Raw genomic sequence first — 25,517 nt, forward strand, 5'->3', positions numbered from 1 at the left:
TGGCTCATATTTAAGTGATTGTCCACTAGGACTCCGAGATCCCTCTCATAGTTACTACTATTGAGCAAGGTACCCCCTATACTATACCTGCACATTTGGTTTTTCTTGCCTAAATGTAGAACCTTATTTTTTTCACCATTGAATTTCATTTTGTTAGATAGCGCCCAATGTTCAAGTCTGTCCAGGTCCTCCTGTATCTTAAGCCTGTCTTCTGGAGTGTTGGCTATTCCTGCCAGCTTGGTGTCATCCGCAAATTTGATGAGTTCCCCATCTATCCCCTCGTCCAAATCATTGATGAAGATGTTGAAGAGCACTGGGCCTAGAACAGAGCCCTGGGGCACTCCACTACACACTTCCCTCCATGTAGATGCAGTTCCATTGAGGACCACACGCTGAGTACGGCCGGTCAGCCAGCTAGGAATCCATCTGGTGGTGATGCTGTCTAACCCACATTTTTCTATCTTATCGAGTAGTAGGTTGTGATCTACTTTATCAAATGCCTTACTGAACTCCAAGTAAATTATATCCACAGCATTCCTCTGATCCACTAATTTTGTCACTTGGTCAAAGAATGCAATAAGGTTTGTCTGGCATGATCTGTTTTTGACAAACCCATGTTGGCTTTTAGTAATGACTTTGTTTGCCTCTAGGAGTTCGCTGATTCGTTGTTTGATTATCTTTTCCAGAATCTTCCCAGGTATTGAGGTCAGGCTGATAGGTTTGTAATTTCCTGGATCCATTTTTTTCCTTTTTTGAAGATGGGAACTACATCAGCTCTTTTCCAGTCCTCTGGTAGTTCCCCAGTGCTCCAAGATCTTTGAAAAATATAGTTCAGTGGTTCTGAGATCACATCTGCCAGTTCCTTGAGAACCTTGGGGTGTAATCCATCTGGTCCTGGTGATTTGAACTCAATAAGGCTGGACAGGTGCTCACTTATTATTTTCTTGCCTATCTTAACTTGGATGACTACATCCTACTGGAGCCAGAGTTGGAAAACATGTGTTCTGAGGATGTGCGCCCAAGGAAGAAAAGCAGAAGGAAGTGACCTCGGATTAGCAGTTTGTTAAACAAGAAACAAGCAGTGATAGACAGAGAGAAACCACTTTTTAAAACTTGCCATCTACACCCCATTGCCTCCTTGTGATCAGTCAGTCATGAGGTGTTGAAGATTCAGTGCCCCTGGAATTACACCTCTGACACAATGACCAGCAGTTAAGGGATACTGCAAATTTTCTCCTCCACCTGGAAAAAAAATTACTAATAATATTTGGATTTTAGAACCTGAGCAGGAGAGCCTTTGTATCCCTTTTTGCTGAGAAGAAACAAATGTCAGCTTTGGGAAGCACAGCCACTCCTGTCGCATACCATGTTTATTCTGACAGCCACTGACATCTTTAATTTTCTGTCTCCGCTCCCTACTCTGCCTTTTGAAATCCCTCGGCAAAATCTGCCAAATTCACTTTTAGGTTACATTCTGAAGCAACAAAAATTTTTTAAAGGAACAGTTAGAAAATCACATGAACTCTCTTTTCTCCAGATTGCTCACATTTATCTGTTAGTAACATTTATATTTCTTTGTTTGTTTCTCTGTTTCCTTGTTTAATAAATTTATATAGCAGTCCAACTGACACACAATGACTCCATAACCCTTTTCTGCAGTTACTTGGCCTCAGGAGACCTCTCCATATTCATACCACATTTTTTTTTTAATATGATTTAATTCCAATTCTGTTCCCCCCCTCTTTTTCTTTCCATTTTAAATGCTTGGATCCATTTCTCAGTTACTGATAATAGAGAATGTTAGCAAAGAAACAAAAGATAGGATAAATGAATTCTACTATGAGACTGTCAGTAATAGCCTCCTGATGTAGGAGGAAGATTGGCAATAGATCTTCCAGCTCTTATTTCCAATGCTTTCATTGCCCATTTAGAACAAATTAGGATTAGGAATATTTCCAGTTCCAAATGCCGGGCTAAAATGAGGTGAGGCGTTCTTTACGAATACCTTAGCAGATTCATTTTGCTGTTCCAGTCAAATCACTGCTGGGAAACTGTCAGTGAATTTATTTAGTCTACAAATGAACATACAAATAGGGAATTGGGATTGCATATCTGATGCCCATATACTGAAGCCACTTTCTGCACAGTAGCTTCTGTCCATAACTCCCTCCNAATATCTTGGGAAGTTGGGAAGGATTTGATAGGTGAATAAAAATGGCAAATGGCTGACTGAGCAACAAACCATAATAATAGATAACATTCCATATTGCCCACTGCTTGGTGAGCCCTTCTTTCTTTTTTATATGGTAGAAAAGTCAAGAAAAGTTTTGAACCTGTTTTTTTCTCCTTTTCTCCAACAGGACACACTTTCCTATCACAGAAGGAGCCAACAACGCCTGGCTCCGGGCCTTTATTTGGGCTACCTAAAACTCTGCAGTTCCGTAGATCAAATCAAAGTGCTTGTGCTACAAAAGCTGCCTAACATTCTGTGTCACGTTAAAATCCGAGACAATTGCAACGTGTCCAAGTAAGTGGAGGAACCTTTCCCCCTAGGGTTGACTTCCATCATGCTGGTTGGAATTAGCTTCTGAGTTGACATGGCTTGGATTCCCTTATTCACTCACTCTGTGAATTTGCTTTCTCTTTGGAATGGTGATCTCTGAAAACATTTTTCATCACTAGGGATATCAGGGCATATGCCAAGATTTCTTATCCTCATCTGTCATTTATCTACCCACTATGCAGCAATCAGCCAGACTAATGCAACCTGACAAGTAAGGAAAGAAGTAGCCAACTCCATATCCCAACAGTGAGATCCAGGGATACAGTTCCTACTTGCCTTCACCCAGGGACTAATTAGCCCTTTCACTGTAATCCAGTTGAATGGGTGCTGATCAAAGATCAAGACAGGCCAGGCTTGCAGAGATGTTGGGGTTTACTTGTTTTGCCTACTTAAAGCCCATGTAGACCTTCCAATGGCACCTACACCTTGACCAAGGCAACATCACAGTGTTGTACCTTAAACTCTGCCCCTTTCAGGTGTTAGGCAACATCACGATAAATGTAGAAAATGGGTGGTACTTGCACCACTCCCCTTGTCCTCCTGCTATAGATGCTTCTGTCCACCACTCCACTAAAGTACATATACTCCCACAATCCCCTTGTTTCAGAATAACAGAGTTGGAAGGGACCTTGGAGGTCTTCTAGTCCAGTTTCAGCTTTATGTCTTCAATCTTAAGAAGAGAGGAGAAATAAAAACCCAGGCTGGCTACATTCAATGAAGAAACTAGATGAATTAATGAGAAAATTGAGTCCACCCACCCGCCTGCATGAGACCCCTAAGGAATGTGCATTAAAAATTATAAGAAACATGGAACAGCCTGCATGTCAAAGAAAGTCTTCATCTTGATATGCACACGCAGAATGAAATCAGAAAGTTGGCCCTTTTTTAACCACAAGCAATTGGGCCTGTTACAAGTTTAGAAGATTTTACTATTAGAGAACAAAAACCCCAACAAAGCCTAAACGTACATTCAGTAAATTCTTCCTTGTGCAATGAACTTTTGTTATATTTCTAATTTTAACTTCACTCCCTATACAGAGAGGAATGGGAATGGATCCAAAGACTTTCTGGCTCGGAATCTATGGAAAATATGGATCATTCTGCAGAGTGCCCAACTCGACTGTTTTTTGAGCTCCAAATGGCAATGAAAGCTCTTCTTAAACAGATCAATCTTCCTCTACAACAGGTTTTATTTCTATATTAAATTTGTTCGTCGCCTAACTCGCTGTGGGGCTATGCAACGTGACTCTTGTCATCCATCTCATTTCAAGTAGTTAAAGTCACTGGTGGGGAAAATACCACTAATACATGCATGCATGTATTTGTGCCTATGTGTGCATGTATGCTGATCAACAACACTGAACTTGAGCTGATTTGGTATCAGATTTGATTTGTGTAGATTTTGCTATCAGCTAGGGAAAGATGGAGTTATATTTTGCTTGCCTCCGGACAGATTAATGAAAGCTGTATTATAATTCATAGCCTCGTTGCCTTTGCAAACTTTCAGAAATGATGCTTTACTTTTAAACTACAGTGAGCTCATGGTGAAACCCTGTATAAAACTTAATTTAAATCAAGATAATAATAGGTGCCATAAAACAAATGGCCAGCTGTAAGTGGCAATAGAGCTTGCTCTTATATACCTCTGAAAGTGTGTGAAATATGATTTGAGTTGGAGATTGAAATGATCCATATGTATATATGAAAGAGCATTCCTGAGAAGAGGAATTTAACCTGGGCAAGATTAGTGAAGCAAGTTTTATGACTGTAGCAGAAAAGTGATTTATTTAGAAGGAATAAATGATATGGATCGGCAATGCCAATTACGTCTCCTGGGAAGAGTGTCCAAGAGCATATGCACTAGATGTGTGTCCATGGGAAGAGAGAGGGAAGGAAGTGACCTTAGATTAGCAACCTCTTAAGCAAGAAGTGTGTGAACTGAGAAATAGAGTGGGAACACAGGGTAAATCTTTAACTCTCTGTTTGCACCCTCCTGATCCCGTGGCCAGTAGGTCATGAAGTGGTGAAGGGTCATTACCATTGGTTTTGTACCTTCAAAAGTTGGATGAGATGTTGGATGAGCACCAGTATATAGTGAAGCAAGTGGATGACTGCTTCTTGTATGTCCAGGTACCAAGCCTTTAGCGCAAGATGCATCTCACAATGCTGTGTTAAAACAGAATAATTTGTTGTTATACAATTTAGCTGTCACCAATGCCTTTGCTATGCAATCAGATTCAGCTCACAAGAGCCAAGTGCACACACCCAAATACAATTGTCTTCAGTGGTGATTTGTGTACGGTCTACCCAGTCTCTTGAAATGATGATGATGATGGTTCCATTGCTTAGTCTTCTTTATAATTAATCAGTCTCATTTTTTTTCACTGTGCTTCTTGTTTTTTCTTACTAGAGACTGCAGATCATTTGCATTTTCAGCCTTCAGTGTAGTATTATCAGCATAGCACAAGGTATTCCACCTGCTTATACCAGTAATATAACCAATTTGATTTCAGTCAACAATCCAATATATGGGTATCGTTTTGATTGTTGGAAGACTGTAAGCCATGAAGAAATCACTAACACTAGATTGGCATAAATCAATCAAGTTGTTCTTCTGCTTCATTTTGGTTTTTCTAGGCCAGGGGTGTCAAACTCACAACATCACATGACGTGTTGCGACGTATTGTGACTTTTTTCCAGCAATGAGGTGGGCGTGGTTTCACCATGACACATCTGGCCCGCAGGCCGGCAGTTTGACACCTCTGTTCTAGGCCATAGAACCCAACTATTTTTTGCTCCTTAATATTTCCAACTTTGGCACTCCAGTCCAACAACAACAAGCACATCTTGCCTATAAGTGCTGTGAGTTTCATAATGAACTTCTGAAGATCATCAAGCTCCTGTTCTTCTGGATCAGTGGTTGGATAATCTGGAGAAATTTGAATAGCATGCTGGCTAGGGAATTGTGGGAATTGAAGTCCACACATCTTAAAGTTGCTGCATAAACTGTCCTGAAGTCTTTTTTTTTCTTTTTTTCTTTTTTCTTTTTTTAGTGTAAAGCTACTTTGTATAAAGTGATTTAATTATGGCTACACAAAGATGACCAAGGATATAGAGAACTCCAAGCTATCATCAAATTCGCTATCTTTCATGTGGTCAGCCTCTCTTTTAAGTAACAAATCTGATCACTACTCTCCCAACACGTAACCATTTAAATTGGAACAATTCGTCCATTGAGCATATTGTGTTGAGGGGAGGCAGAACCTGGCCTGATTCTGCAGGCCTTTAAAAAAATTAAAGCTAAACTGAAAAATGAAGGAGACTTGTGTTGAATCATTGTAGGCAGCAGTATCTCAACTTTAAGACTTAGAATTTCTTACCAGCCAGTATTAGACATCTGCTTCTGAAATATTTGTACAGCATTCATCCCATTTTGAAATAAGTGGCGTTTCTTCTGTTTTCCTAAAGGGGTCACATTCTATAATGGGAGCAATGCTTTGTGGGGAAAAGTAGAACACGGTAGATATAATCCATAATTCAGTTTGGGGTAAAAAGAATACTTAATAAAAAAATATACTATTTGATGTTCATGTTTTTCTCTAGTGCAGCTTGTTAATTTTATTTATTTATTTGCATTGTCCCAGTGCAATGTGGCAGGCTGATAGAAAAGCAAGGGAGCAGACAAAACTCCCTCCAGAATTCTACTTAGTTTGTTTTTTAATAAAGTTCTGAATATTTGAACCAAATTGATTTTCATGTTTCCACATAAATGAAAATCTTGGAAAAATCATGGTGTAGGTTTTCTGGTTAATAAGTAACATGGGTGTTATTTTCGGGGGGGTTGAGGCTGGGGTTGTCTATGTATGTGTATGTTTTAAGGTGGAACCTTAGAGCATGAAACCTTTTCTGAAGCAGGAATAAGAAAAGCACACCCCAATGTCTCTGTGTGTTGTGCCTGCATGTGTGTATGCCTTCACCTACATCCAAATGCCTATGGTTTTATAGACATGCCTGTCTGGTAGATGTTGTGACAGTTTGTTCTAATGTTTTATATCATTGTGAGGGAGGGGTGTTGCTATAAATGCCATGTTATAACTTTCTCCTTCCCCCGTCCCCCCATTTCTTTTCTGTGCGTGTCCCTCTGTAGGCTAAGCTGTTCCGTCTGTATACACAGGAGGTGTTGGAATTGGGTCACAATGTGTCCTTTCTTCTCCTGCTCCCTGCCTCAGACGACGTCTGCACTGCCCCGGGACAGAACAACCCTTATACCCCCCACACAGGATTCCTTAACCTCCCTCTTCAGATGTTTGAACTCGGTATACTACCTTGGTTCTCCTAGAAATATTAACTCACTTGCCTTACAATAAAATCACAAAGTTGTATCTGTTCCCCCCATCCAGTCTCTGCCTCCCTCTCCTCAGCAGAGAGTCCATAAATCATTTGATTTCTTAGCAGCATCATTTTTTCTCTCTGACTCCAGATAAGTAAGAGAGAGAGAGAGAGAGAGAGAGAGAGAGAGAGAGAGAGAGAGAGAGAGAGAGAGAGAGAGAGAGAGAGAGAGACCTGCTACCGGGTTACGTCTGGGTAGTCATCATTCCTGCCCTGTAGAAGCCGGCAGATATCACGCAACACACAGCCCTTGAGTGTAGTAAAGCATTCAGGTCATTTTGAAATGGGTTAATCAGCAAAGCAAAGTAGGTCGGTCTGGCTTAGTGATGATTTTGATGTTCTTCATAATTGCCGCCCATTTGCCTACGCAGAATAGTTGGAGCTTAGACAAATACATCCATTATATATGCATTGGTCATTTTATTTAGGAGAGAAAGCATTTCTGTGACAAATGTTGCTAATTAGGAGTCATTCTGGAGGACAGCAGTTGTTTTTGGAGTAATTCCATTTTATTTGTTTGGAAGAATTGCTTCCCTGATTACCAGTACTGAAGAACAACAGCAGAAACGGGCTGCTTCCTTCCTGTCTAGATTACCAGATACAACCAGAAAAGATAAGAAACTGAACTAGATAAACTTTGATTCCATTGGGTCAGGAACACGTTTATAATTTTGGGGGGCATCTGATTAGCACACTCACAAAGTGATTTGCTTATTCCCAATCTGCTGGCAAGAGCTGTGATAGCAGAGATTAGAATGCAGTATTGCAGGTTAATTCTGCCAACTGCCAGGAGTTCGATCCTCACCCGCTAAAGGTTGACTCAGCCTTCCATCCTTCCAAGGTCAGTAAAATGAGGACCCAGATTGTTGGGGGCAATATGCTGACTTGGTAAACCGCTTAGAGAGGGCTGTAAAGGACTGTGAACTGGTATATAAGTCTAAGGGCTATTGCTATTCCTTGTAGGCATGGCCAGCTACAAAACATTAACCAGAAGGCAAACTAGCCCTGGGGATGTTCTTACCATTATTGTAAGGCGTGATTGTCAATACTATAGTGCTAGATGCCCTACATTGTATTGCAGTATTGTGTTTAATTTTTAAATCAAATAATGTTTTGGTAAAGGCTTGGAGTTTGGTAGACTGCTGAGAAATATCTGGCATGGCTCATGGCTCCATGCTGCCATTCCTATAATACAATATTACTTTTAGGATTCAAAACAAATGGTTCCCAGCTGGTAATCTCCAGATACCTTGCAACTACAGTTCACAGGTTCACAGGTTTCCCTGCCAATCAGGTGTTCAACTTGGTATAAAAGGATTGGCTTTGGCCATTGAGGCTTAGGGTTACACTTTGCACTTCTCCTATTCTTTTGTTGTTGTTGTTGTTGTTGTTGTTGTTGTTGTTGTTGTTGTAAAATCCAGGAAGTCCCTAGAGGTGCTGCTAAAATTTGGCAACGAAATGCAGAGTGGACTTCCTAGAAAGTGAAAACCTTTTTTTCATATTTTTCTTGAAATAAAGAAGGAAAGTAGGTGCATCAAGCTCAACTCACCCCTCCAATAATGCCACCCTCATCCTCAGTAGCCACTTAAGCGCACTCCAAGGTACTGTACAAAAAAGTAAATCCAGAAATTGTGATGTTTCCAGTAGGATTAGAAGCACATTTGATATCTGCTATAGATCTGCAGAGACAACAGAGGTAGTAAAGCAGTTTGACGTAAACAATAAGAATGGAGGCTGCTCTGCTCATCCGTCTCAATGCAGTGAGTTTATAATGCGGGAATCATAAGCATTCCAGGGAGAATTCTACTAACAGCTCAATTTTACTTTCCAAACAAAAAGTAATTGATCTCATGCCCTCGAGCAGAGGCCATTTTCTGATTTATTGCACATTTTCCCCTAGTGCCTATAAAATAGCTGTGATTCACCTCCCAAATATTGGAAACTTCCACTCCATATTAGCTGGTGGCTACTGGATCTTTAACTGTAAAACCACAGATGACTCTGCTAAAGTTAACATTTGTTACACCAACATTGTAGGCCTGGTTTTTCAACCACACCGCAGTAAGGAGATGCAGCTCTGAAGCTAAAACAGCAGTTGTCATTTTGCTAAAGTGCCACCTGTGTAGGGTAAGCCAGATGCTCAGAGAGTCCTTTAGAAATTAGCCCTGTTGGGAGAGGATGAAAAGAAGTCAGTGCTGCTTCTCTTTTTCCTTTTTTCAGACATGGTTGAAAAATATGTTGGCATGATCAAAGAGAGATATAAAGAGCTTGGGAAGAGCTTAAAAACATATCTAGGTTAAAAAGAACCCCACAGGTTTTCAAGCAATTAAAAGGAGATTGTGACATTCATTTCCAGGTATAGCTTTGTCAAACCTTTAAACTAATAGAAAACATGCTCAACCTATGAAACAATTGAGGGAAGTTAAAATTCTATTAAGAAGATTATTGAAACGTTTCAAATATTCAGTCATGAACAAATCACACACTGAATTTGCACCGTGAATAGTTGCTAGTACTATTGTTAGGTTAGAGGCAGGACCATTAGAATCTACTGCGGTTTTCCTATTACTGTAACTTCCCTTGTATTTTGGACAGTGCTGATTGGAAGTGGGTTGCCAAGATTTTAAGTAGGATTCTTTAATAATTGTTTCTGGAGATGCCAGACATTCAGTGTGGGATGTTTTGATGACAAATATGGGCTGAGCTTAAACAAGCAGTATATAGATCATGGAAGTTTGTAAGTAGGGTATGTTGGTGACCCAGTGAATACAAAAAAACAAACAAAAAAACCCAAGTCCATCAGAGACTAACTCTTTGTTCAATGGAGAGTGTTGTTAAGAAGATGGCTCTGTTAAAAACACATAACACATTTAGATCAGCTTACATAAACTGCGGTCAGACATTGAGAAGCTTTTTATAGAAATTTCCCTAGCTGTCCTGAGAGCATGACTATAACACCTGTCTGAAACTTCTCAAAGCAGCCTAATCCTTTTCTTGGATCCTGCAGCACTTGTAAAACACAATTGCATGTTTCTGAGAAAGCTGCTTTAAAAAGCTGCACAGAGATGCTGCTGACTTTGTGCTGTTGTGTGCACCAAGGACCTTTTTGGAGACTGAATTCAATGTGTGGCAAAAGCCTTTTCCTTATATTATTTGTTGACATTGCACATGAATAAATATTCAGTATTAACCTACAGTGGTTATAATTTGTGTAAGAAGAGGCCAATGTGTGTAGAGCTGATACTATCTCAGAAAGCTGTGATGAAACACACATAATTGCCTGTTAGGATGTGCTTCATGATTGCCAGTAGTAATTTGTTCAGAACAGAAAATGATCAAACGGTGAGGGGGTGGTCCAAGTTTAGCTCAACAATATTTTTATTGTGGAGACAGAAATAATGCTTGATGGAGTTTCTCTGATCAATATATTATTACACCTAAGACATAGATCTGGCAACATAAATGCAGCATGAACAGAAATACAAACTTGCACCCCTTCACTTTTTGTTATTGCTGTTGTATTTTCTTTTTCAGTTTTATTGGGAGGGGGTGGGAGAGAGAGAGAGAGGCACCATGATTAACCAGAATTGAAAATCCATATTCAGAAAGGTATACACAACTAGCTAATGTGATATTTTTATTGGGCCAGTATCTGTAGTTTATGAAAGTTTATGCATTTTCAAATTGCATTGAACTCTTTATCAGGCAGAATGGAGAGGCAGGGCTGTTCAATAACTCTTCACAAATCTGAGTCTCATCTCATTCTATATACTTCATTAACCTGGTACTCTCCATATGTACTGGCTGGGAATTATGAGAGTTTATTGTAACAAATCTGGATGACACGAAAGAGGGAAGAACATTCTATATCATGATCTAAACCGATAGTGTTCAAAAAAAAAGGGGGGGGGGAGTTTGAAATTGGTGGCTGTCTCTTGAAAAATGTGGTATACTCCTAAACTCAATCTGTGATGCTCTGTTAAAGGAAGGCTAGTAGAACAGGGATTTTGAATGGCACCTCAGGATATATGTCACTGAGGGTGGGAGAAGAAAGCTATCACTTGCAAATGCGAAAGAAATAGAATACTGTACCACCAAACTTCCATCTTGTAAAATACAGAGAGCAGGGTTTGCCACAGCACATGTTTCAGAAATATAAAACATTTGGTGAGTAGATTAGTATTTCTGCAATATGTTTTAAAATATCTGAGTCTGGATTGGAAGGTTTGTAGTTCACAGAGCACATATTTTCGGTGAGAAGGTCTTAGGTTCAATCCCTTGCAATTCACATTAAACAACATGGGATTAGATGCCTGGTAATTGAGCAGACTTTCTACTTACGTCCTGCTGTAGGCAATATTGAAAGAGTGGAGAATTGGACAAAGAGTCTAACCTGGTTTAAGACAGTATCCATTGTTCTTTTCTTGATCCATTATACAATTCTTTCATAACACATTTATAAACCTTGGTCTTTTCTTATATATAAAGACTTGATGAATTTGTTATGAGATAATTGCTATTCTGGATGGGCTGCAATTTTATTTATCAATACCTCATATGTATCTTATTGAGACAGAAAGGTATTATGGCCAGCATCTTCATCTGTAGGAAATTCTTGTAGACAGATGTGAACCTCTACCTCACTGCAAGAACAAAAGTGATGTTAAGTATAATCAGTATAGGAAACTGTGCCCTTCAGATGGACTAGAAGTTCCCTTATCCATGAATATTTTAACCATAATAAAGCATGGAAGGCCTGTTTAGCAATGTTGTCCTTGAGATGGTTGTGTAGCATAGCCCAAGGAGCCAAGTACAATTTAGAATGGATTTTACTGCTCATTTGATACACAATTGAGGCAAAGCATTTATTGATTGGCATAAACTCATTATTGATGAGCTTATGCTAATATCAACACAACTTTGTAGATTTTACTCAAATAATGCATGAATAACACCTGATCATTTTTTAGTCTATGAAGTATAGCGTTTGAAGCAGAAAGCTTTATCTGGCTTTCCATCCCTGATGAACTTCTATGTACAAGCACACTCTTGCTTATGTTTTCATCCTGCCTGATTGAGATTTATATGTACGTTTGAAGCTTGCATACTTTCTACACCGACAGGAAACTATCCCGTAGAAAAAAAATCACTTTAACCTTTCCTAAGGACTTAACAGGTATGGCAAAAGCTTTTAAATTTGTAAGATGCAGAGATGCTTAGGGGGGAAATTGGCAATGCAGAACAATCCAGTTGAGACCAAGCAGAACAAAATATAGACCAATAATGAGGAATCATTTTTTAAAGTTTCAAGGCAGATCTTTAGTACATCCAAAATATAACAATAAATACAGCCAGATATATAAGTGAGATATATGGCTGCTGTCTTTCTACTCTACTAATCTAATACCTGTGGGAGTCTCTGATCCACAAAAACTTAAGCCACATAATTCTGTTTGATGCTAAGGCCCTACATGATGCTTTTGTGTTTTCACTACCCTTCTGTAGTTTTAGCACTTCACATAATCCTTGTTTATAGGGAATAATGTAAGCTATGGCAACTGATCTCGATTAAACGCTTTCAAACGGTAAGTCTTTGTGGGTCCCCTATGTAATACACTTACTTCTGTGCTTTGTTGTCTCCTCAGTACATTTCTGCAGTTACAAGGAAAAATTTATTAGTCTCTATTGCCGCCTTTCTGCTGTCATAGAGCTAGATTTTCTGAGCACCCAGCAGTCCCTAAGAGAAGCCATTTCAGACAGTGAAGTTGCTGCTGCTAAACAAAGACACCAGCAAGTCCTAGATTACATACAGGTAACCATCTGTTTTCTCACTACTCAGGGTTAATTTCTGGCAGGGGCAGCATTTGAGAACCTAAGCAGAGAACTGTTGGGTGAGGCAAGGCATAAAGAGGTGACTGTTAACATGCAACTTGAGTTTTATGAAGTTTTTAATTCCACTTTTCCCTCCCGTCTTCTTCAAATTGCTTACTTTATGAGTGAATCTCAGGGATAAAATCATATGACGAGTCAACTGAGGTGTTATAGAAAAGTCTGTCAGTTGGTGTTATACAGGTAGTCCTTGAGTTATGACTGGTTGCTTAGAAACCATTCAACGTTACAAGAGCCCTCCCCCCCCCAAGGTTCTTACAATCTGCTTCTGAAGTTTTGATGGCTGCTACCCTAACCTGTGGTCAAATTACTGTATTTTGGGCATACAATGGTTTTGCATTTATGGCCCTTTGCACTATCCTGCAGTCACATGTCCACGATTTACAACATTTTTGCTGAAAAACAGTATTTACTTCCGTTTTTTGGCAAAAATGCCCCATAGCAAACAATGGGTTTACTTAACAACAATGGTAATTTGCACAATAAACCACCACAAACCAAGTATAAAATTGCATCAGTCACATGATGACCTGCGTTACAGCTTTAACAACGTATGACCATAATGGGAAGGTTTTATTACAGGCATAAATTGGGGACTACCTGAAACCCATGCCTTTTCCTATGTGAGCAAAAGCTGCACATTGCAATGGGCACAGGGTAACTGAGTCCAAGAAATCAAGCAAAGGTGGAAGGAACAGACTCAGATTCAGTACAATAGAGATATCAACATTAAGGTGTCATCTATCACAAACCCAAAAGTGCACCTTCTCTGTAGCAGCACCTGACCTCTGGAACAAGCTCCCTCTGCCCCAGATCAGGATGGCCCACACTCTGTTGTTGTTTAGAAGAGCTGTAAACACCTGGCTCTTCAGCCCAGCTTTTGGAGAAGAAAAGTGAGACCCCTCTCTTCATCATGCTTGCCATATTTTATCTTTATCTTTGAAGTGTTACTGATTTCTTTGGATACTATAGTATTAGTATCAATTAAACTTTTATAGTGCCTGACTCTCAATGGTTTTGAGCAGCTCACAACAATCAAAGAAATCACAATCAATTCAATAACACTTACCAATAGTAATAGGCACCTTGGGTACGATCCCAAGACTATTGGAGCTCCACTTGAACACCATTGGCATTGACAAATTCAACATCAGCCAATTGCAGAAGGCAGTTTTACTTGGAAAAGCTTACATCCTGTGATGATATCTGTAACACCATCAAGCATCCCCATCTGTCTGTTCTGAGTCCTTGGAAAGGACTCGATAGGTGGACAAAAATGCCAAATCCAGTCTGAACATCTGGCTGACTGTACAATGAACTATAATAATTTAGAAGATATTCTCTACTTACAAGAACAAGAAGATGAAATCAAATCGGCATTCCAGTCATTATCAAGTCAAAAGGTTACAAGAATTGATGGAATATCTACCACAGAAGCATGGCAGGCTACAGAAGAAGAATCTGTAAATCAAATTATGCCAGTAGAGATCTGGAGAAGGTCACAGTGATCAACAGATTGGAAGAGATCAGTCTACATGCCAGAAGAAAGGAGACTACAGTACCGTAGTACTGGGTACAATAGCAATACGTTTTGTGTCTATAGCTACACAGATCAGAATCATGCAGGCCATGGTTTTCACTTGGACACTCTATGGAAGTGAACCCTGGGCTTGAAGAAGCAAGACAGAAAGTGTATTGATGTTTTTGTGCTTTGTTTTGATGAAAACTCCTGGAAGAAAAGAGCAAAGTAGATAGCTTTAATTACCTCAGCAATGACTCCACCATTGGAAGACCTGAAGGACCAGATTGGAAATATGTTGTCCTAGAGAAAATTGCTATGAGTCAACATCTGTTTGATGATATCAAATCAATCAATTTTTAATATAGTTAGCTTATATCTCTAACCACTTCTGATAGTTTCAAGTGATCTTAAATTTAATCCAGGATGCAATACATTTCTCTTTTGTGACATTACTATTTTGTAAATAAATCATTAGCTTTATCAAATAGCCTTTGGTTTCAAACTCTGAAACAAATGCCTTCTTTTCCACATCACTTAATATCCAATGCTTTTAACATTTTAAAATTTACTCGTATTAATCTAATTATATCCCCATCCACCTGTTCACTATTCTCTCCATCCAGATAGGTCATTTCACAGGAAATCTTTCCCCCCCACACAACTTTTAACCTCTATCTTCCCAGCAGCTTCACCATCCCACAAAGTGATTTCATTTTATACCAATTGTTGCATTGATTACTGGTTCCTTCTTGGTGCTTCAGTGAATAATGTGTGACTAAAGAGAGAGAGGGGTGTAAATAATTGTTGGCAATTTTTTTTTCATTTCTGCATTTTTAAAAACTAACTGCAGTCAAAAGCTTGCTAAATAAAGACAATGAAACCTTGTACATATGTTTAAAAAGTAAAAGACATAAATTATTATATTCGTTCACATACTGTTAATTGTTTAAGACTTCTTTTTTTTAAAAAAAAAATAACATACCAAATGGTAAGGATTCTAACAAGTGAGGAGGTCTGTTCTGCTCCTGACAAACATTTCATAGAAAAGACAGAAATTTACGTCCTGGGTTGCATGATTGTTTATGATTGATGAAAATGTGGCCATTTTTTAAACCACCATGTTTGTACCAAATTACTGTGACAGCATATTGGACCTGTCAGGTTCCTTCTCAAATGAAAACCAGCTGTATTCCACCTACTGGCAATGGAAAAAGGGGGGAAAGAAACACTAATTCACTCCACCACATACCACAATCTTCAGCCGCAACCGCAAAACCACAAGAACATTTGTATGATCCTAGATCTAAGACAGTCACTATACAAACCAAACACTGTAAAGAGTGAAGGAGTCCATAAACGCTGTTCAGCAATGGCAATTGGTGAGAAACTAAATGGTAAAAATTATATGTAGGCAAAGAATATGTTGTAGCCTGATAGGCTATGGAATTGTGAGAAAAGAAGTTTTTTTTCAGGATTGACTAAGATATAACAAATATCCGAAGCTGACTTTGAAAATAAATCTTCATTTAAATATACAGTGTTATGTGTCAGACACTCTTAAAGACATAGAAACAAGCAGTTGTACTTTTGTTCTTTCATATACATCAAAAGAGATTGGGTAACATCACATGAGAGGTAAAGATTTATTTGGTTGTTTATTCGTGCAGAAAAATTATATGGCTGCCCATGACTCTGGATGGCAAACAGCTAGTTTGCTAAAGAAAAAAACAACTTGGAAATTATTGTGAATACTTTTCCAATCAATAGTTGTTCCAAAGTGTTTTAAAATTATGGCAATGTTTCATTATTTATTTACAAATTGAGTTTTGCTTTCTATGTTTTCTCTCCTAACTTTGGGTTTAGGGGATTTTGATCAATTTCCCTATTTTATTTATAGGCAATAATAATGCACATTTAAAAAGCAGATAATAAAGGGATATGAATATAGCCAAACTTGTAACAAACTAGAACATCACCACATGTGTGTGGTGATATCTCCCTCACATATGTTTTAACATCCTTCCCCCAGCACTTTTGGGAGATGCCCACGTGAAATAGCTGTGTCTCCGTCCTTCAAGGCACAGCTTAGTATGTACCCATGGACACTAGGTCACAGGTGACAATGTGCACATCTTTCTTCTTTTTAAGGAATTGTGCTAAACCTTTATGGTTATTGTCAAGAAATGCAGGATACGGTATGCTAGATGGCAGAGGTTATTAATACCTTAAATTATGTCCAGGATCTGAGAATCTATTTTATTTATTTATGTTAGTTATATTGCATAGAGTAAAAAACAAATCTAAAGAAAAAGATAAAAAAAGGAAAAAGAGGTGCAAGAAAATAAACAGAAGAAAAAAACTAAAGTTATGAAACATAATTACTTCTGACCTTTTTTTTAAACAGATATTTTAAAAAGCTATCATCTCTCCCAAAAACCAGAAAGTCAGAACTCATAAAACTTTAGAGGTTGCTGTGATTTGCTAGCTAGGCCAAAATTAATAATGCATATAATAATAATAATAATGATAAAGTTGGAAGGGACCTTGGAGGTCTTCTAGTCCAACTCCCTGCTCAGGCAGGAAACCCTATACCATTTCGGACAAATGGCTGTCCAGTTTTTTCTTAAAAACTTCCAGTGTTGGAGCATTCATCGCTTCTGGAGGCAGGTTGTTCCACTGGTTAATTGTTCTAACTGTCAGGAAGTTTCTCCTTAGTTCTAGGTTGCTTCTCTCTTTGGTTAGTTTCCACCCGTTGCTTCTTGTCCTGCCTTCAGGCGCTTTGGAAAATAGCTTGACTCCCTCTTCTTTGTGGCAGCCTCTGAGATATTGGAACACTGCTATCATGTCCCCCCTCGTCCTTCTCTTCGTTAAACTAGACATACCCAATTCCAACAACCGTTCCTTATATGTTTTAGCCTCCAGTCCCCTAATATAAAGTCCCCCATATAAAGTGCCATACTCTGGGAAATTGGAAGGAGAAGGTACAGTGAAAAAATCTTGAGTGCATGAGAAGGCAGTTCATCTTAAAGATCCTTATCAAATTCTACTAGGGTTATCTTTCTCTTGCAATTAACAAAAGTCAATTAAATTTATCAAACCAAACAAGAGTTGCTTGTGAAAATATGTCTGTATTATTTCCTCATGCAGCAAATTGATGAGATCTGGCGTGAAATGAGGTGGATCAATGAAGCCTTGCAGTATGCACGGTATAGACCCACAACCTCTGGCTTGCCCCTCGTGAAAATTCTCGATCTCTCAGAGGAACCCCTGCAGAAGAAAATAAGCTCAACCTCCTCCCATCTGGACTGTCTTCCATCCCCACCTCCTTCCCCAGAGATAGAGATACCAAGGAGAAAAGCTGGTAAGGGTAAAATATCTTCCATCTCTTTCATCAAGGTTTCCACCATTTCTGATTCAGTAGAACATAGTCACCACTGTAAGCTAGAGCTGCCTAAAGAACTCAAAGTGGCTGTGTTACATTTGCCACTGGATTTGGCATCTCTGTGATAGGTCTCCACTCCAGATGTATTATTCAGCCAAATTAACCGAGGAAGTGTTATCCTTCTATCCACAGCTATATCTGGCTGGCTTAAGGTTGACTCAGCCTTTCATCCTTCCGAGGTCAGTAAAATGAGGATCCAGATTGTTGGGGGCAATAATGCTGACTCTGTAAACTGCTTACAGAGGGCTGTAAAGTACTGTGAAGCGGTATATAAGTCTAAGTGCTACTGCTATTCTGAAGAGTTCCCTTCTCTAATTTGGCATCATTCACATTTGGCTCCTAAATTCCCCCATCAGTATGATTAATGTAGAATAAGCACAAATCAAATGCTATGTTCTAATCAGTATTAAAACTGTTCTGCTTGAACATCTCTGGGTATGTCACATTATATTCAACCCGTAAAAATGTTTTCACACTGCACCACAAATCTCTGCATTGCCATGCTTGAGCTAACCAGCGCTACTTTTGCTGACCAGTGGTGCAGTCTTAAAATAATCATCCAATTATTGCCTTTTTCTCAGTCATTATCTCTGTGTGTTTGTATTTTAATGACTAGAGCTGATCCTCTGCTCAATAAACCCATTAACGTGAGCACAAAAGCTCAGCTTTATTTAAACAATTAACATCTTCCTGATATTGGAAACATAACTCAGGACCTAAAATATTAACCTGTTTGGTCTGGACTTGTTTCATTACTGTTGCATTTGGAGATGACATCAACAAAATTATTAACATGACTCTGGATCAATCACTGTATGTTAACTATGCATATGTTCTTCATGTCTATATTTCTAGGACTTGATCAAAATATGAAGAATATGGATTGGGGGGCATGGGAATTGGCTAAAAGAATTATTATACCACACTAGAATGAAAAATATGTAATAAGTAGACTTGCAGCAATGGATTATAGATAGATGTTCTCTGTCAACATTTGAATTAATCTTTTTCAACAAAGGAGTAAGAAAGACATTTGAGCAATATGTTCAAACTGTATTAGATTTGTATTTCTAATATAATTTCCAGCTCTTTATTAAACAAAAATTTAATAAATAATAATAACAAATAAAAAGAAAACATTTTAAAAGAGGCATTTCTCCCAGGGTACCTGCGCTAGGTGAGAATCAGTCAATAAACTTTGTCTGAAGGCTCACACTTGAACAGAATAATTAGAATATGATGGAGGATGAACAGACTGATATAAAACCCTCTTATCTTTTCCACTCCTGGCCCCTCCATCATCATGTCCCACTAATAAAGCAGGTGATTTAGTTAATTAATTAATTTGCCATCCATCTCACCGAGGGGAGTAGCTTACAACATTAAAAGGAAAATAAAAAATGATAAATAACAAAAAAAAAATCTTTGTTTTTGGCATTGTTACATGAACCAGGAGACTATAAGTCTTTTGCGAAGGAGCAGTTTGGCTGCTTGTTTACCAGCTCTATCAGCTACAGGCTTGCCTGCTTCCCATGGTGTGCCACAAGAGGGCAAGCTGGCTTCTCACCAGAGAGAGAGAGAGATAGAGAAGCAGCTCTTTCTGAAGTTTCATCCTAGGCCTCCTCCCTTTCCCAGAGCTGCCTCGTAAACAGGCTCCGTAACCATTTGACTGCCTGCACAGAGTACCAACTCATCCCCCACCACCACCACCACCAAGTGGTACCTATTTATATACTCGCATAGAACATGCTTTCGAACTGCAAGGTGGGCAGAAGTTGAGGCAAGTGACGGGAGCTCACCCCGGCTCGCAGTGCTAGGACTTGAACTGCTGGAGCAAAGTCCATCTTCAGCGTCATTAAACCACTGAGCCACTGCGCTTCATATGATAAAAAAATGTAATAATAACAAGAGTAAATGAATAAAATGATAAAAATATGTATGTTAGCTCTGCCCAATCAATACCCTCCATATATGTGTTGTGTTGTGTCCTGAGCCTGCAGAAGCAGGCTCGGGACGCTGCAAGAGTCCTTGCGCACATGCGCAAGGCAGGAAAAGAATGCCTGCTATTGGTTGGGTTGCCAATACTCTGGGAGTATAAAAAGAGGCCTGCGTGCCTTTGCTCTTGTTGGTTGGTAGTTGTGACGAAGAGAGAATAAAGATCTGTTCTGTAACATGAATTGCCTTCAGCGCCATTTATCTCCGGACTTAACATGTTGGATATCCTTTCTATCTGGAAAAGGACCAAGCAGGGGAACACATGTAAATTATTCAATGTTCCAATGAATTCGGTGGCCTGCAGTACAAGAATCCCTATTCTTCTACCTCCTTCTATTTTGCCCCATCTGTCCTGACAGAATATATACTACCTCTGTATCCATCTAGCATACAAATCCAAAGGATAGTATCCCTACATAATACTCTTCACCTCCCCGCCCCCAGTACATAGTTCAGGTGACAAACTGATATGAATTATTTCCCATGTCATGCACACTGAAAACTGAGATCTGCACATAAAAACAGAGCCTCTTTCACAAACAGCCCAGCATCAGAATAAATATACTGAAGGAAGCGCATGCAGCTGATGTTTGCATTCTGAGATTGAAGACTTGTTTTTATTTTGGTTTGGTTTGGGAGCTTTTTTTTTCGGCGCTTGTCTGGTCTCTCCGTTTTGTGTTGGGAACAGATGAGTGGCGTCACGTACCAGCCGTAGGGCTTTCCAAAGAATCCACGCTCCTGCGGCTGGCAAAAATCCCAAAAGGTTAGTCCAGCTGTCTAGAGTCAGGCAGTCCGGAAAATGCAGGGAAGAACAAGCAACAAGCTCTTCTGTGCTTTCCCCCTTTAGTAAGAAAAAGTTAATTGCTCTGAGTAACAACAGGGGTTGTATTTGATTGATCCAAGAATTAAGCTATTTTTTATGATGCATCAGAAACATGGGGGGGAGGGGGATAAGCGGAAGGAAGCCTCTCCTAAACTTTGTCATAATCCCTTTTAGCTTCCCAGTGTGGTAGGTTCCAGCCTCAATTTCCCTGGAGAGCCATCAGTGGAAAATCATTCCAATAGCTGATTTTCCCCATCAAGGTCTGAGTCCTCCCTATGTGTATTCACCCATCCATCCCTTTCTCTGTTCTCTTTTAGTGGCACCCGTAGCTCATATCTCTAGAATGGCCCCAGAAGCAAGGATAGTGCTTGGATGTCTTATTCCATATAGACAGTGGTGGGATTCAAATATGTGAACAACCGGTTCTCTGCGTGGATGCCACTTCCGGAAGTCCATTCTGGGCCTGGGCAACAAAAAATTAGCTACCGGTTCTGCCGAACTGGTGAGAACCAACTGAAACTCACCACTGCATATAAACCAGAGGTCCCCAACCCCCAGTCCGCAACCTGGTACTGGGCTGCAGATCATTCAGAACCAGACTGTGGAAGTGGCAGGAGAGTGCACATACATGCGCAAAGCTGCATTCATGAAAGCAGCGCAACCATGCAAAACTACCCACTCTACCCCCTGCCCCCCAATGCCTCCTCTGCCTGTCCACTGAGCTAGAGAGGTTGGGGAACGCTGATATAAGTAACTCCCTTTTCACACGGCACAAGCAGGGCTGCTTTATAGTGGAGCCCAAATCTGACAGATAAGATTACAGTTTCAATTCTGTCCAATCTAATGCACTTCACTGGAAGTTTTTAAGAAGAGACTGGGCAGCCATTTGTCTGAAATGGTATAGGGTTTCCTGCCTTAGCAGGGGGTTGGACTAGATGACCTCCAAAGTCCCTTCCAACATTATTATTATTATGGACTTCTCTCCTCCCCCCCGAAAAAAAAATTAGCAACATTTATATAATCAAGTCTTTGAACAGGTTATAGTCCAATTTAATGGAGTTAAAGCTGTGCACAGTAACATGCAAATCATTCAGATTCCAAGTAATATAATTGCATTTTTCTAAATTCTGTTTGAATGGAAGAAAAAAAAATCTGTTAATCTATTTGTCTTAATATTAGTGGAATTTAGCATCCAAGGTCTAAATTAATAATTATAGTGATTAATCATACCTTTTGTTTGTTATCATGAACAAATTTCGGAGTAGAGCTTATACAGATTTCTATTCAGACTAAAATTAGGCACTATTTATAACCTGCTTTTGCTCTGAAAATACATCTAGCACAACAGCCAATCATTTGGCATTCTTCGAATGGCATTCCTTGTTTCTTCATGTTATCAGAGTTTCAAAGCATACAAATTAGAGGTATAGTTTTAACTTTTAAGCAAGCCTAAAACTATAAGGGCTCCTATTGTTCTGGGGCTGGACAATTGGACATAAAGATTGATAGAGAAGTCAAGAATACATGAAGCCAATAATTCATGGTGAGGTTATCAAACTATCCGAAGTCCATGCCAAACAAGAGATGAAGCATCAAACATAATCAGAGATCAAAAACAGATGCGGGACATGATCCAAGAATCAAAAAACAATATTTGACTAAACAGGTAACTCAAAAATTAAAGGACTAGCATTTCTGGGCTGAAAAGTATCAGAATGACTATGAGTGGCTATCTGAATGTTTACAGTCCAGAAATGATAGCCCTATCAGAAGTAAGATGTTGGCTGAATTCATGTATCACACTAAGCCATAGTTTTAATCATGGTTTGTTGAATAAGCCATATTAACTAGATTCACCCATAAAACTAAGCCACAAACCACAATTTGTAGAGCAAAACAGTTGGATTTAGTCATCCTATTAAGCCAAAATTAAACAAATTGTATTCTGATTTAGGACAATATGTGAACCAAGTTCAATGTTTATAGCAAGTAGTAATTTAGAAGGGAAAGCTGAGCTGTCAAAGCTCCATAACAGGCTTGATTGCAGAGCCTTAGAAAGGGCTTAATAAAAAAATTGGGGAGAGGCTGAATATTTACTTAGAAACAGAGACTATTCCTGAGTAGACTTTTTTCAGAAGAAGTCCCTGAGTCCCTCTTGTTATTTCTTCAGTGGATCCTTCTATATTTAATGGGCAAGTAATTCTACACAGTCTTGAGAACAAAAGAGGGCCCTGATACATCTAAGCAAGCAGTGTAAAGTTATCTCCTCAAAGGACCATGATCCCACCAACCCCATCCTTATCAACACCAATATTTTAGTAATACATTCCTCCATGTTCTCTACCGAAGGGGAACATCAGAAATGGGGTTCTTAAGTTCTCCTCTTCGTATTTGTAGAAATGTAGAAATGTATTCAGTAACAATGGCAGCACAGTGGCTCAGTGGTTAAGATGCTGGGCTTGTTGGCTGGAAAGCTGACCGCCCGGGTTTGAGACCCGAGCGCCATGTGATGGGGTGAGTTCCCATCCTCGCCCCATCTCCTGCTCACCTAGCAATTCGAAAGCATGCGAATGTGAATAGATAAATAGGGACCCTTATAGTGGGAAGGTAACACCAATCTGCGATATCATGCTGCCAAATGACCGCGAAAATGTGTTCGGATAGCATTGGCTCAATGGCCTTGAAATGGAGATGAGTACTGCCCCCCTATAGTCGCCAACGACTAGCAGAGTAAAATCCGCAAGGACTCCCTTATTCAGTAACAAAGAAACCCATTTCAGGTTCATTTTGCAGTAGAGGGAAGTTAGGCACCCAATTAAGACATGCAGTCTGTTCAGGGCTAATCATTTCTATTCTCTTTACAGATTCCCAGCCATATTCCGATGAAGAAGGTTGCTCAGAGGTATTCCTCCCAACCGACAGTGACTACGATTCCAGTGATGCTTTGAGTCCGCGAGAATTGGATTTGGTTTATTCGTCCTCCCAGGATATCTCCCACCAGGCCGTGAGCTGTTTGAGTGGTAGTGCTCCAGATGTCCTCCAAGTCCATGACATCAAACCTTGCCTGACTCCAAAACAAAACCCAAGAGGGAGCAGCGTCTTCGAGACGGAGGTCGATCAGTCTACGGAGAACATGCAGTGTCTGTCAATTGGAAGGCTTTCACCGAAAAACCCAGAAAAGAATTCCGGCTCAAAGCAATCCTTGAGTTTCCTAGGAAAAAAAAAACACGGGAAACATCAACACTACAATTATTTCAGCCGACATCATCGTTGGCTCCGTGTACACAGCGAAACTCAGTCTGTCTCTCTTTCTGAAGGCCTCTACACTCCCCATCTCACGCAAGCCATGGACTACTCTCAAGAACCCACTCCTGGTGAGCAGATCAGCATTTCTATTGATTGTCCCCGCAGTACTTTCTTATCTCATGCTTCAAGTCTCCCAGAAGAAGGGAAAGATAAATACCAGGAACTGAGGCCAAACATCCGCAGAATATATGTTGAGCCTTATAAGACCACCTTATCCAGTGAAGATAGCAACAACCAGTCTGGAGATCATACAGATTTTCACAGCCCTTTGGGTCAGGGCAGGATTGCAGAAGATCAGTCTTGTTCTAACATCACTGAAGTGTTCAGTAGCGATCTTTAAGAGATCATGTTGCTCGGTAACTCTGCTCTTCTGCCCTGCCTTCAAAATGCGATCACACTTGCCGCAAATGGGAGGCTAGTTCTTCAAAACAAAGTTTGCATTCAGAAGTCCCAATTCATGTCTCTACCAAACCGAAAGCAGACGTTCGCCATTATTTTCTAAGAAAAGACATAGGGGAAAAAATTTAACTTTTGCATCTATGCTTACCTGCACTACAACTTCTAAAGTTAAGTGGCCAATTCTTGACTCTTATATTTGGCATTTAACAAGGCAGAAAGAAAAATGTTATCTTTTTCACATGAAAAAGAAATTTGCAGGAAACTTAAAATGTTTCACTACGGAATTTTCCCATCCTAAAAAGTCAGCTTTGTCCCATGCTTATTGAGTAGCATTCATGGCTCCAGGAGCTGATTTTTAAAAATAAAAAATTCTCTGAGCATCAATGACTTTATTGTGTTTCACCAGACTGGGCAACGCAACATCAGTAAGGACAAATGTGGATAATTCACAGCAATTGTTCAGAAAAATAATGTTGATTTTTTAAGAATAACAAGATGCCAGTGGGGCAGCCAAAAAGGTCTCTGCAAATTCAAAGAAGATTATCTGATTATCTGATTTTACCCTTTTTCCTCCATTGTAATCCTCTGTGGGAAAGATCACTGAAAAGGATCTTTTTCTTGATCCCAAAGTTTTACTGGAAGACAAAAAAAAAATCCCACCCACTGTTTTGTTTTTGTTTTGTGGTTTTCATATCTACAAGAGTATGAGCAGTTTTGCTCCTACAGCATTTTTCAGCTATGCCATTTGAATAGGATAAGTCTTTCAAGATACAGCTACCTTAAATCGTTAAATCAGACCACTTTCTCTCTTCAAGATTGTTTTTTGCACATTATGGGTTGGTAATTCCCAACATTCTTCAGGTGGAAACCCAGCTAAGTGATATAAACAGATACAGTTTTAGAGACAGCATCAGTTGGCGATCTTATTTGGAGGGAAGTCTTTCACCTTATCCTTTTTCTTACATTTCAGCTGTTCGGTCAATGGGATTTGACAGTTCACCCTACCAAAAATGCAGAATGAGCACATAAATTTGTGGGAACACTCAGGCGTAATGGCATGGGTTCTTCATCATAGTTTACTGATTAACTGTTTTGAAGAGGTGATCCTCCAATCATGGTTTATCTTTGTTTCTTGTGAAATCTACTGATCTCAATATTTTGAATGTAAGTATACCATTGGGACTCGAAT

At 39.5% G+C, this 25,517-nt stretch overlaps 1 protein-coding gene across 1 annotated transcript in view; it reads left to right on the plus strand.

The window, feature by feature from the left end:
• The window catches only part of ANKFN1 (ankyrin repeat and fibronectin type III domain containing 1), a 106,182-nt gene extending 81,913 nt beyond the window's left edge, over positions 1-24,269 (plus strand). Inside the window, exons 12-17 of the mRNA XM_015817224.2 lie at positions 2,361-2,527; positions 3,602-3,749; positions 6,711-6,879; positions 12,598-12,764; positions 17,511-17,730; positions 23,488-24,269. Of these exons, the coding sequence (XP_015672710.2) occupies positions 2,361-2,527; positions 3,602-3,749; positions 6,711-6,879; positions 12,598-12,764; positions 17,511-17,730; positions 23,488-24,269 (1,653 nt within the window). The remainder of the gene's footprint in view (positions 1-2,360; positions 2,528-3,601; positions 3,750-6,710; positions 6,880-12,597; positions 12,765-17,510; positions 17,731-23,487) is intronic.
• Positions 24,270-25,517: the final 1,248 nt, after the last annotated feature.

This window comes from Protobothrops mucrosquamatus, unplaced genomic scaffold, assembly GCF_001527695.2.
Source record: "Protobothrops mucrosquamatus isolate PMUCROS unplaced genomic scaffold, P.Mucros_1.0 scaffold565, whole genome shotgun sequence".
Lineage (NCBI taxonomy): Eukaryota > Metazoa > Chordata > Lepidosauria > Squamata > Viperidae > Protobothrops > Protobothrops mucrosquamatus.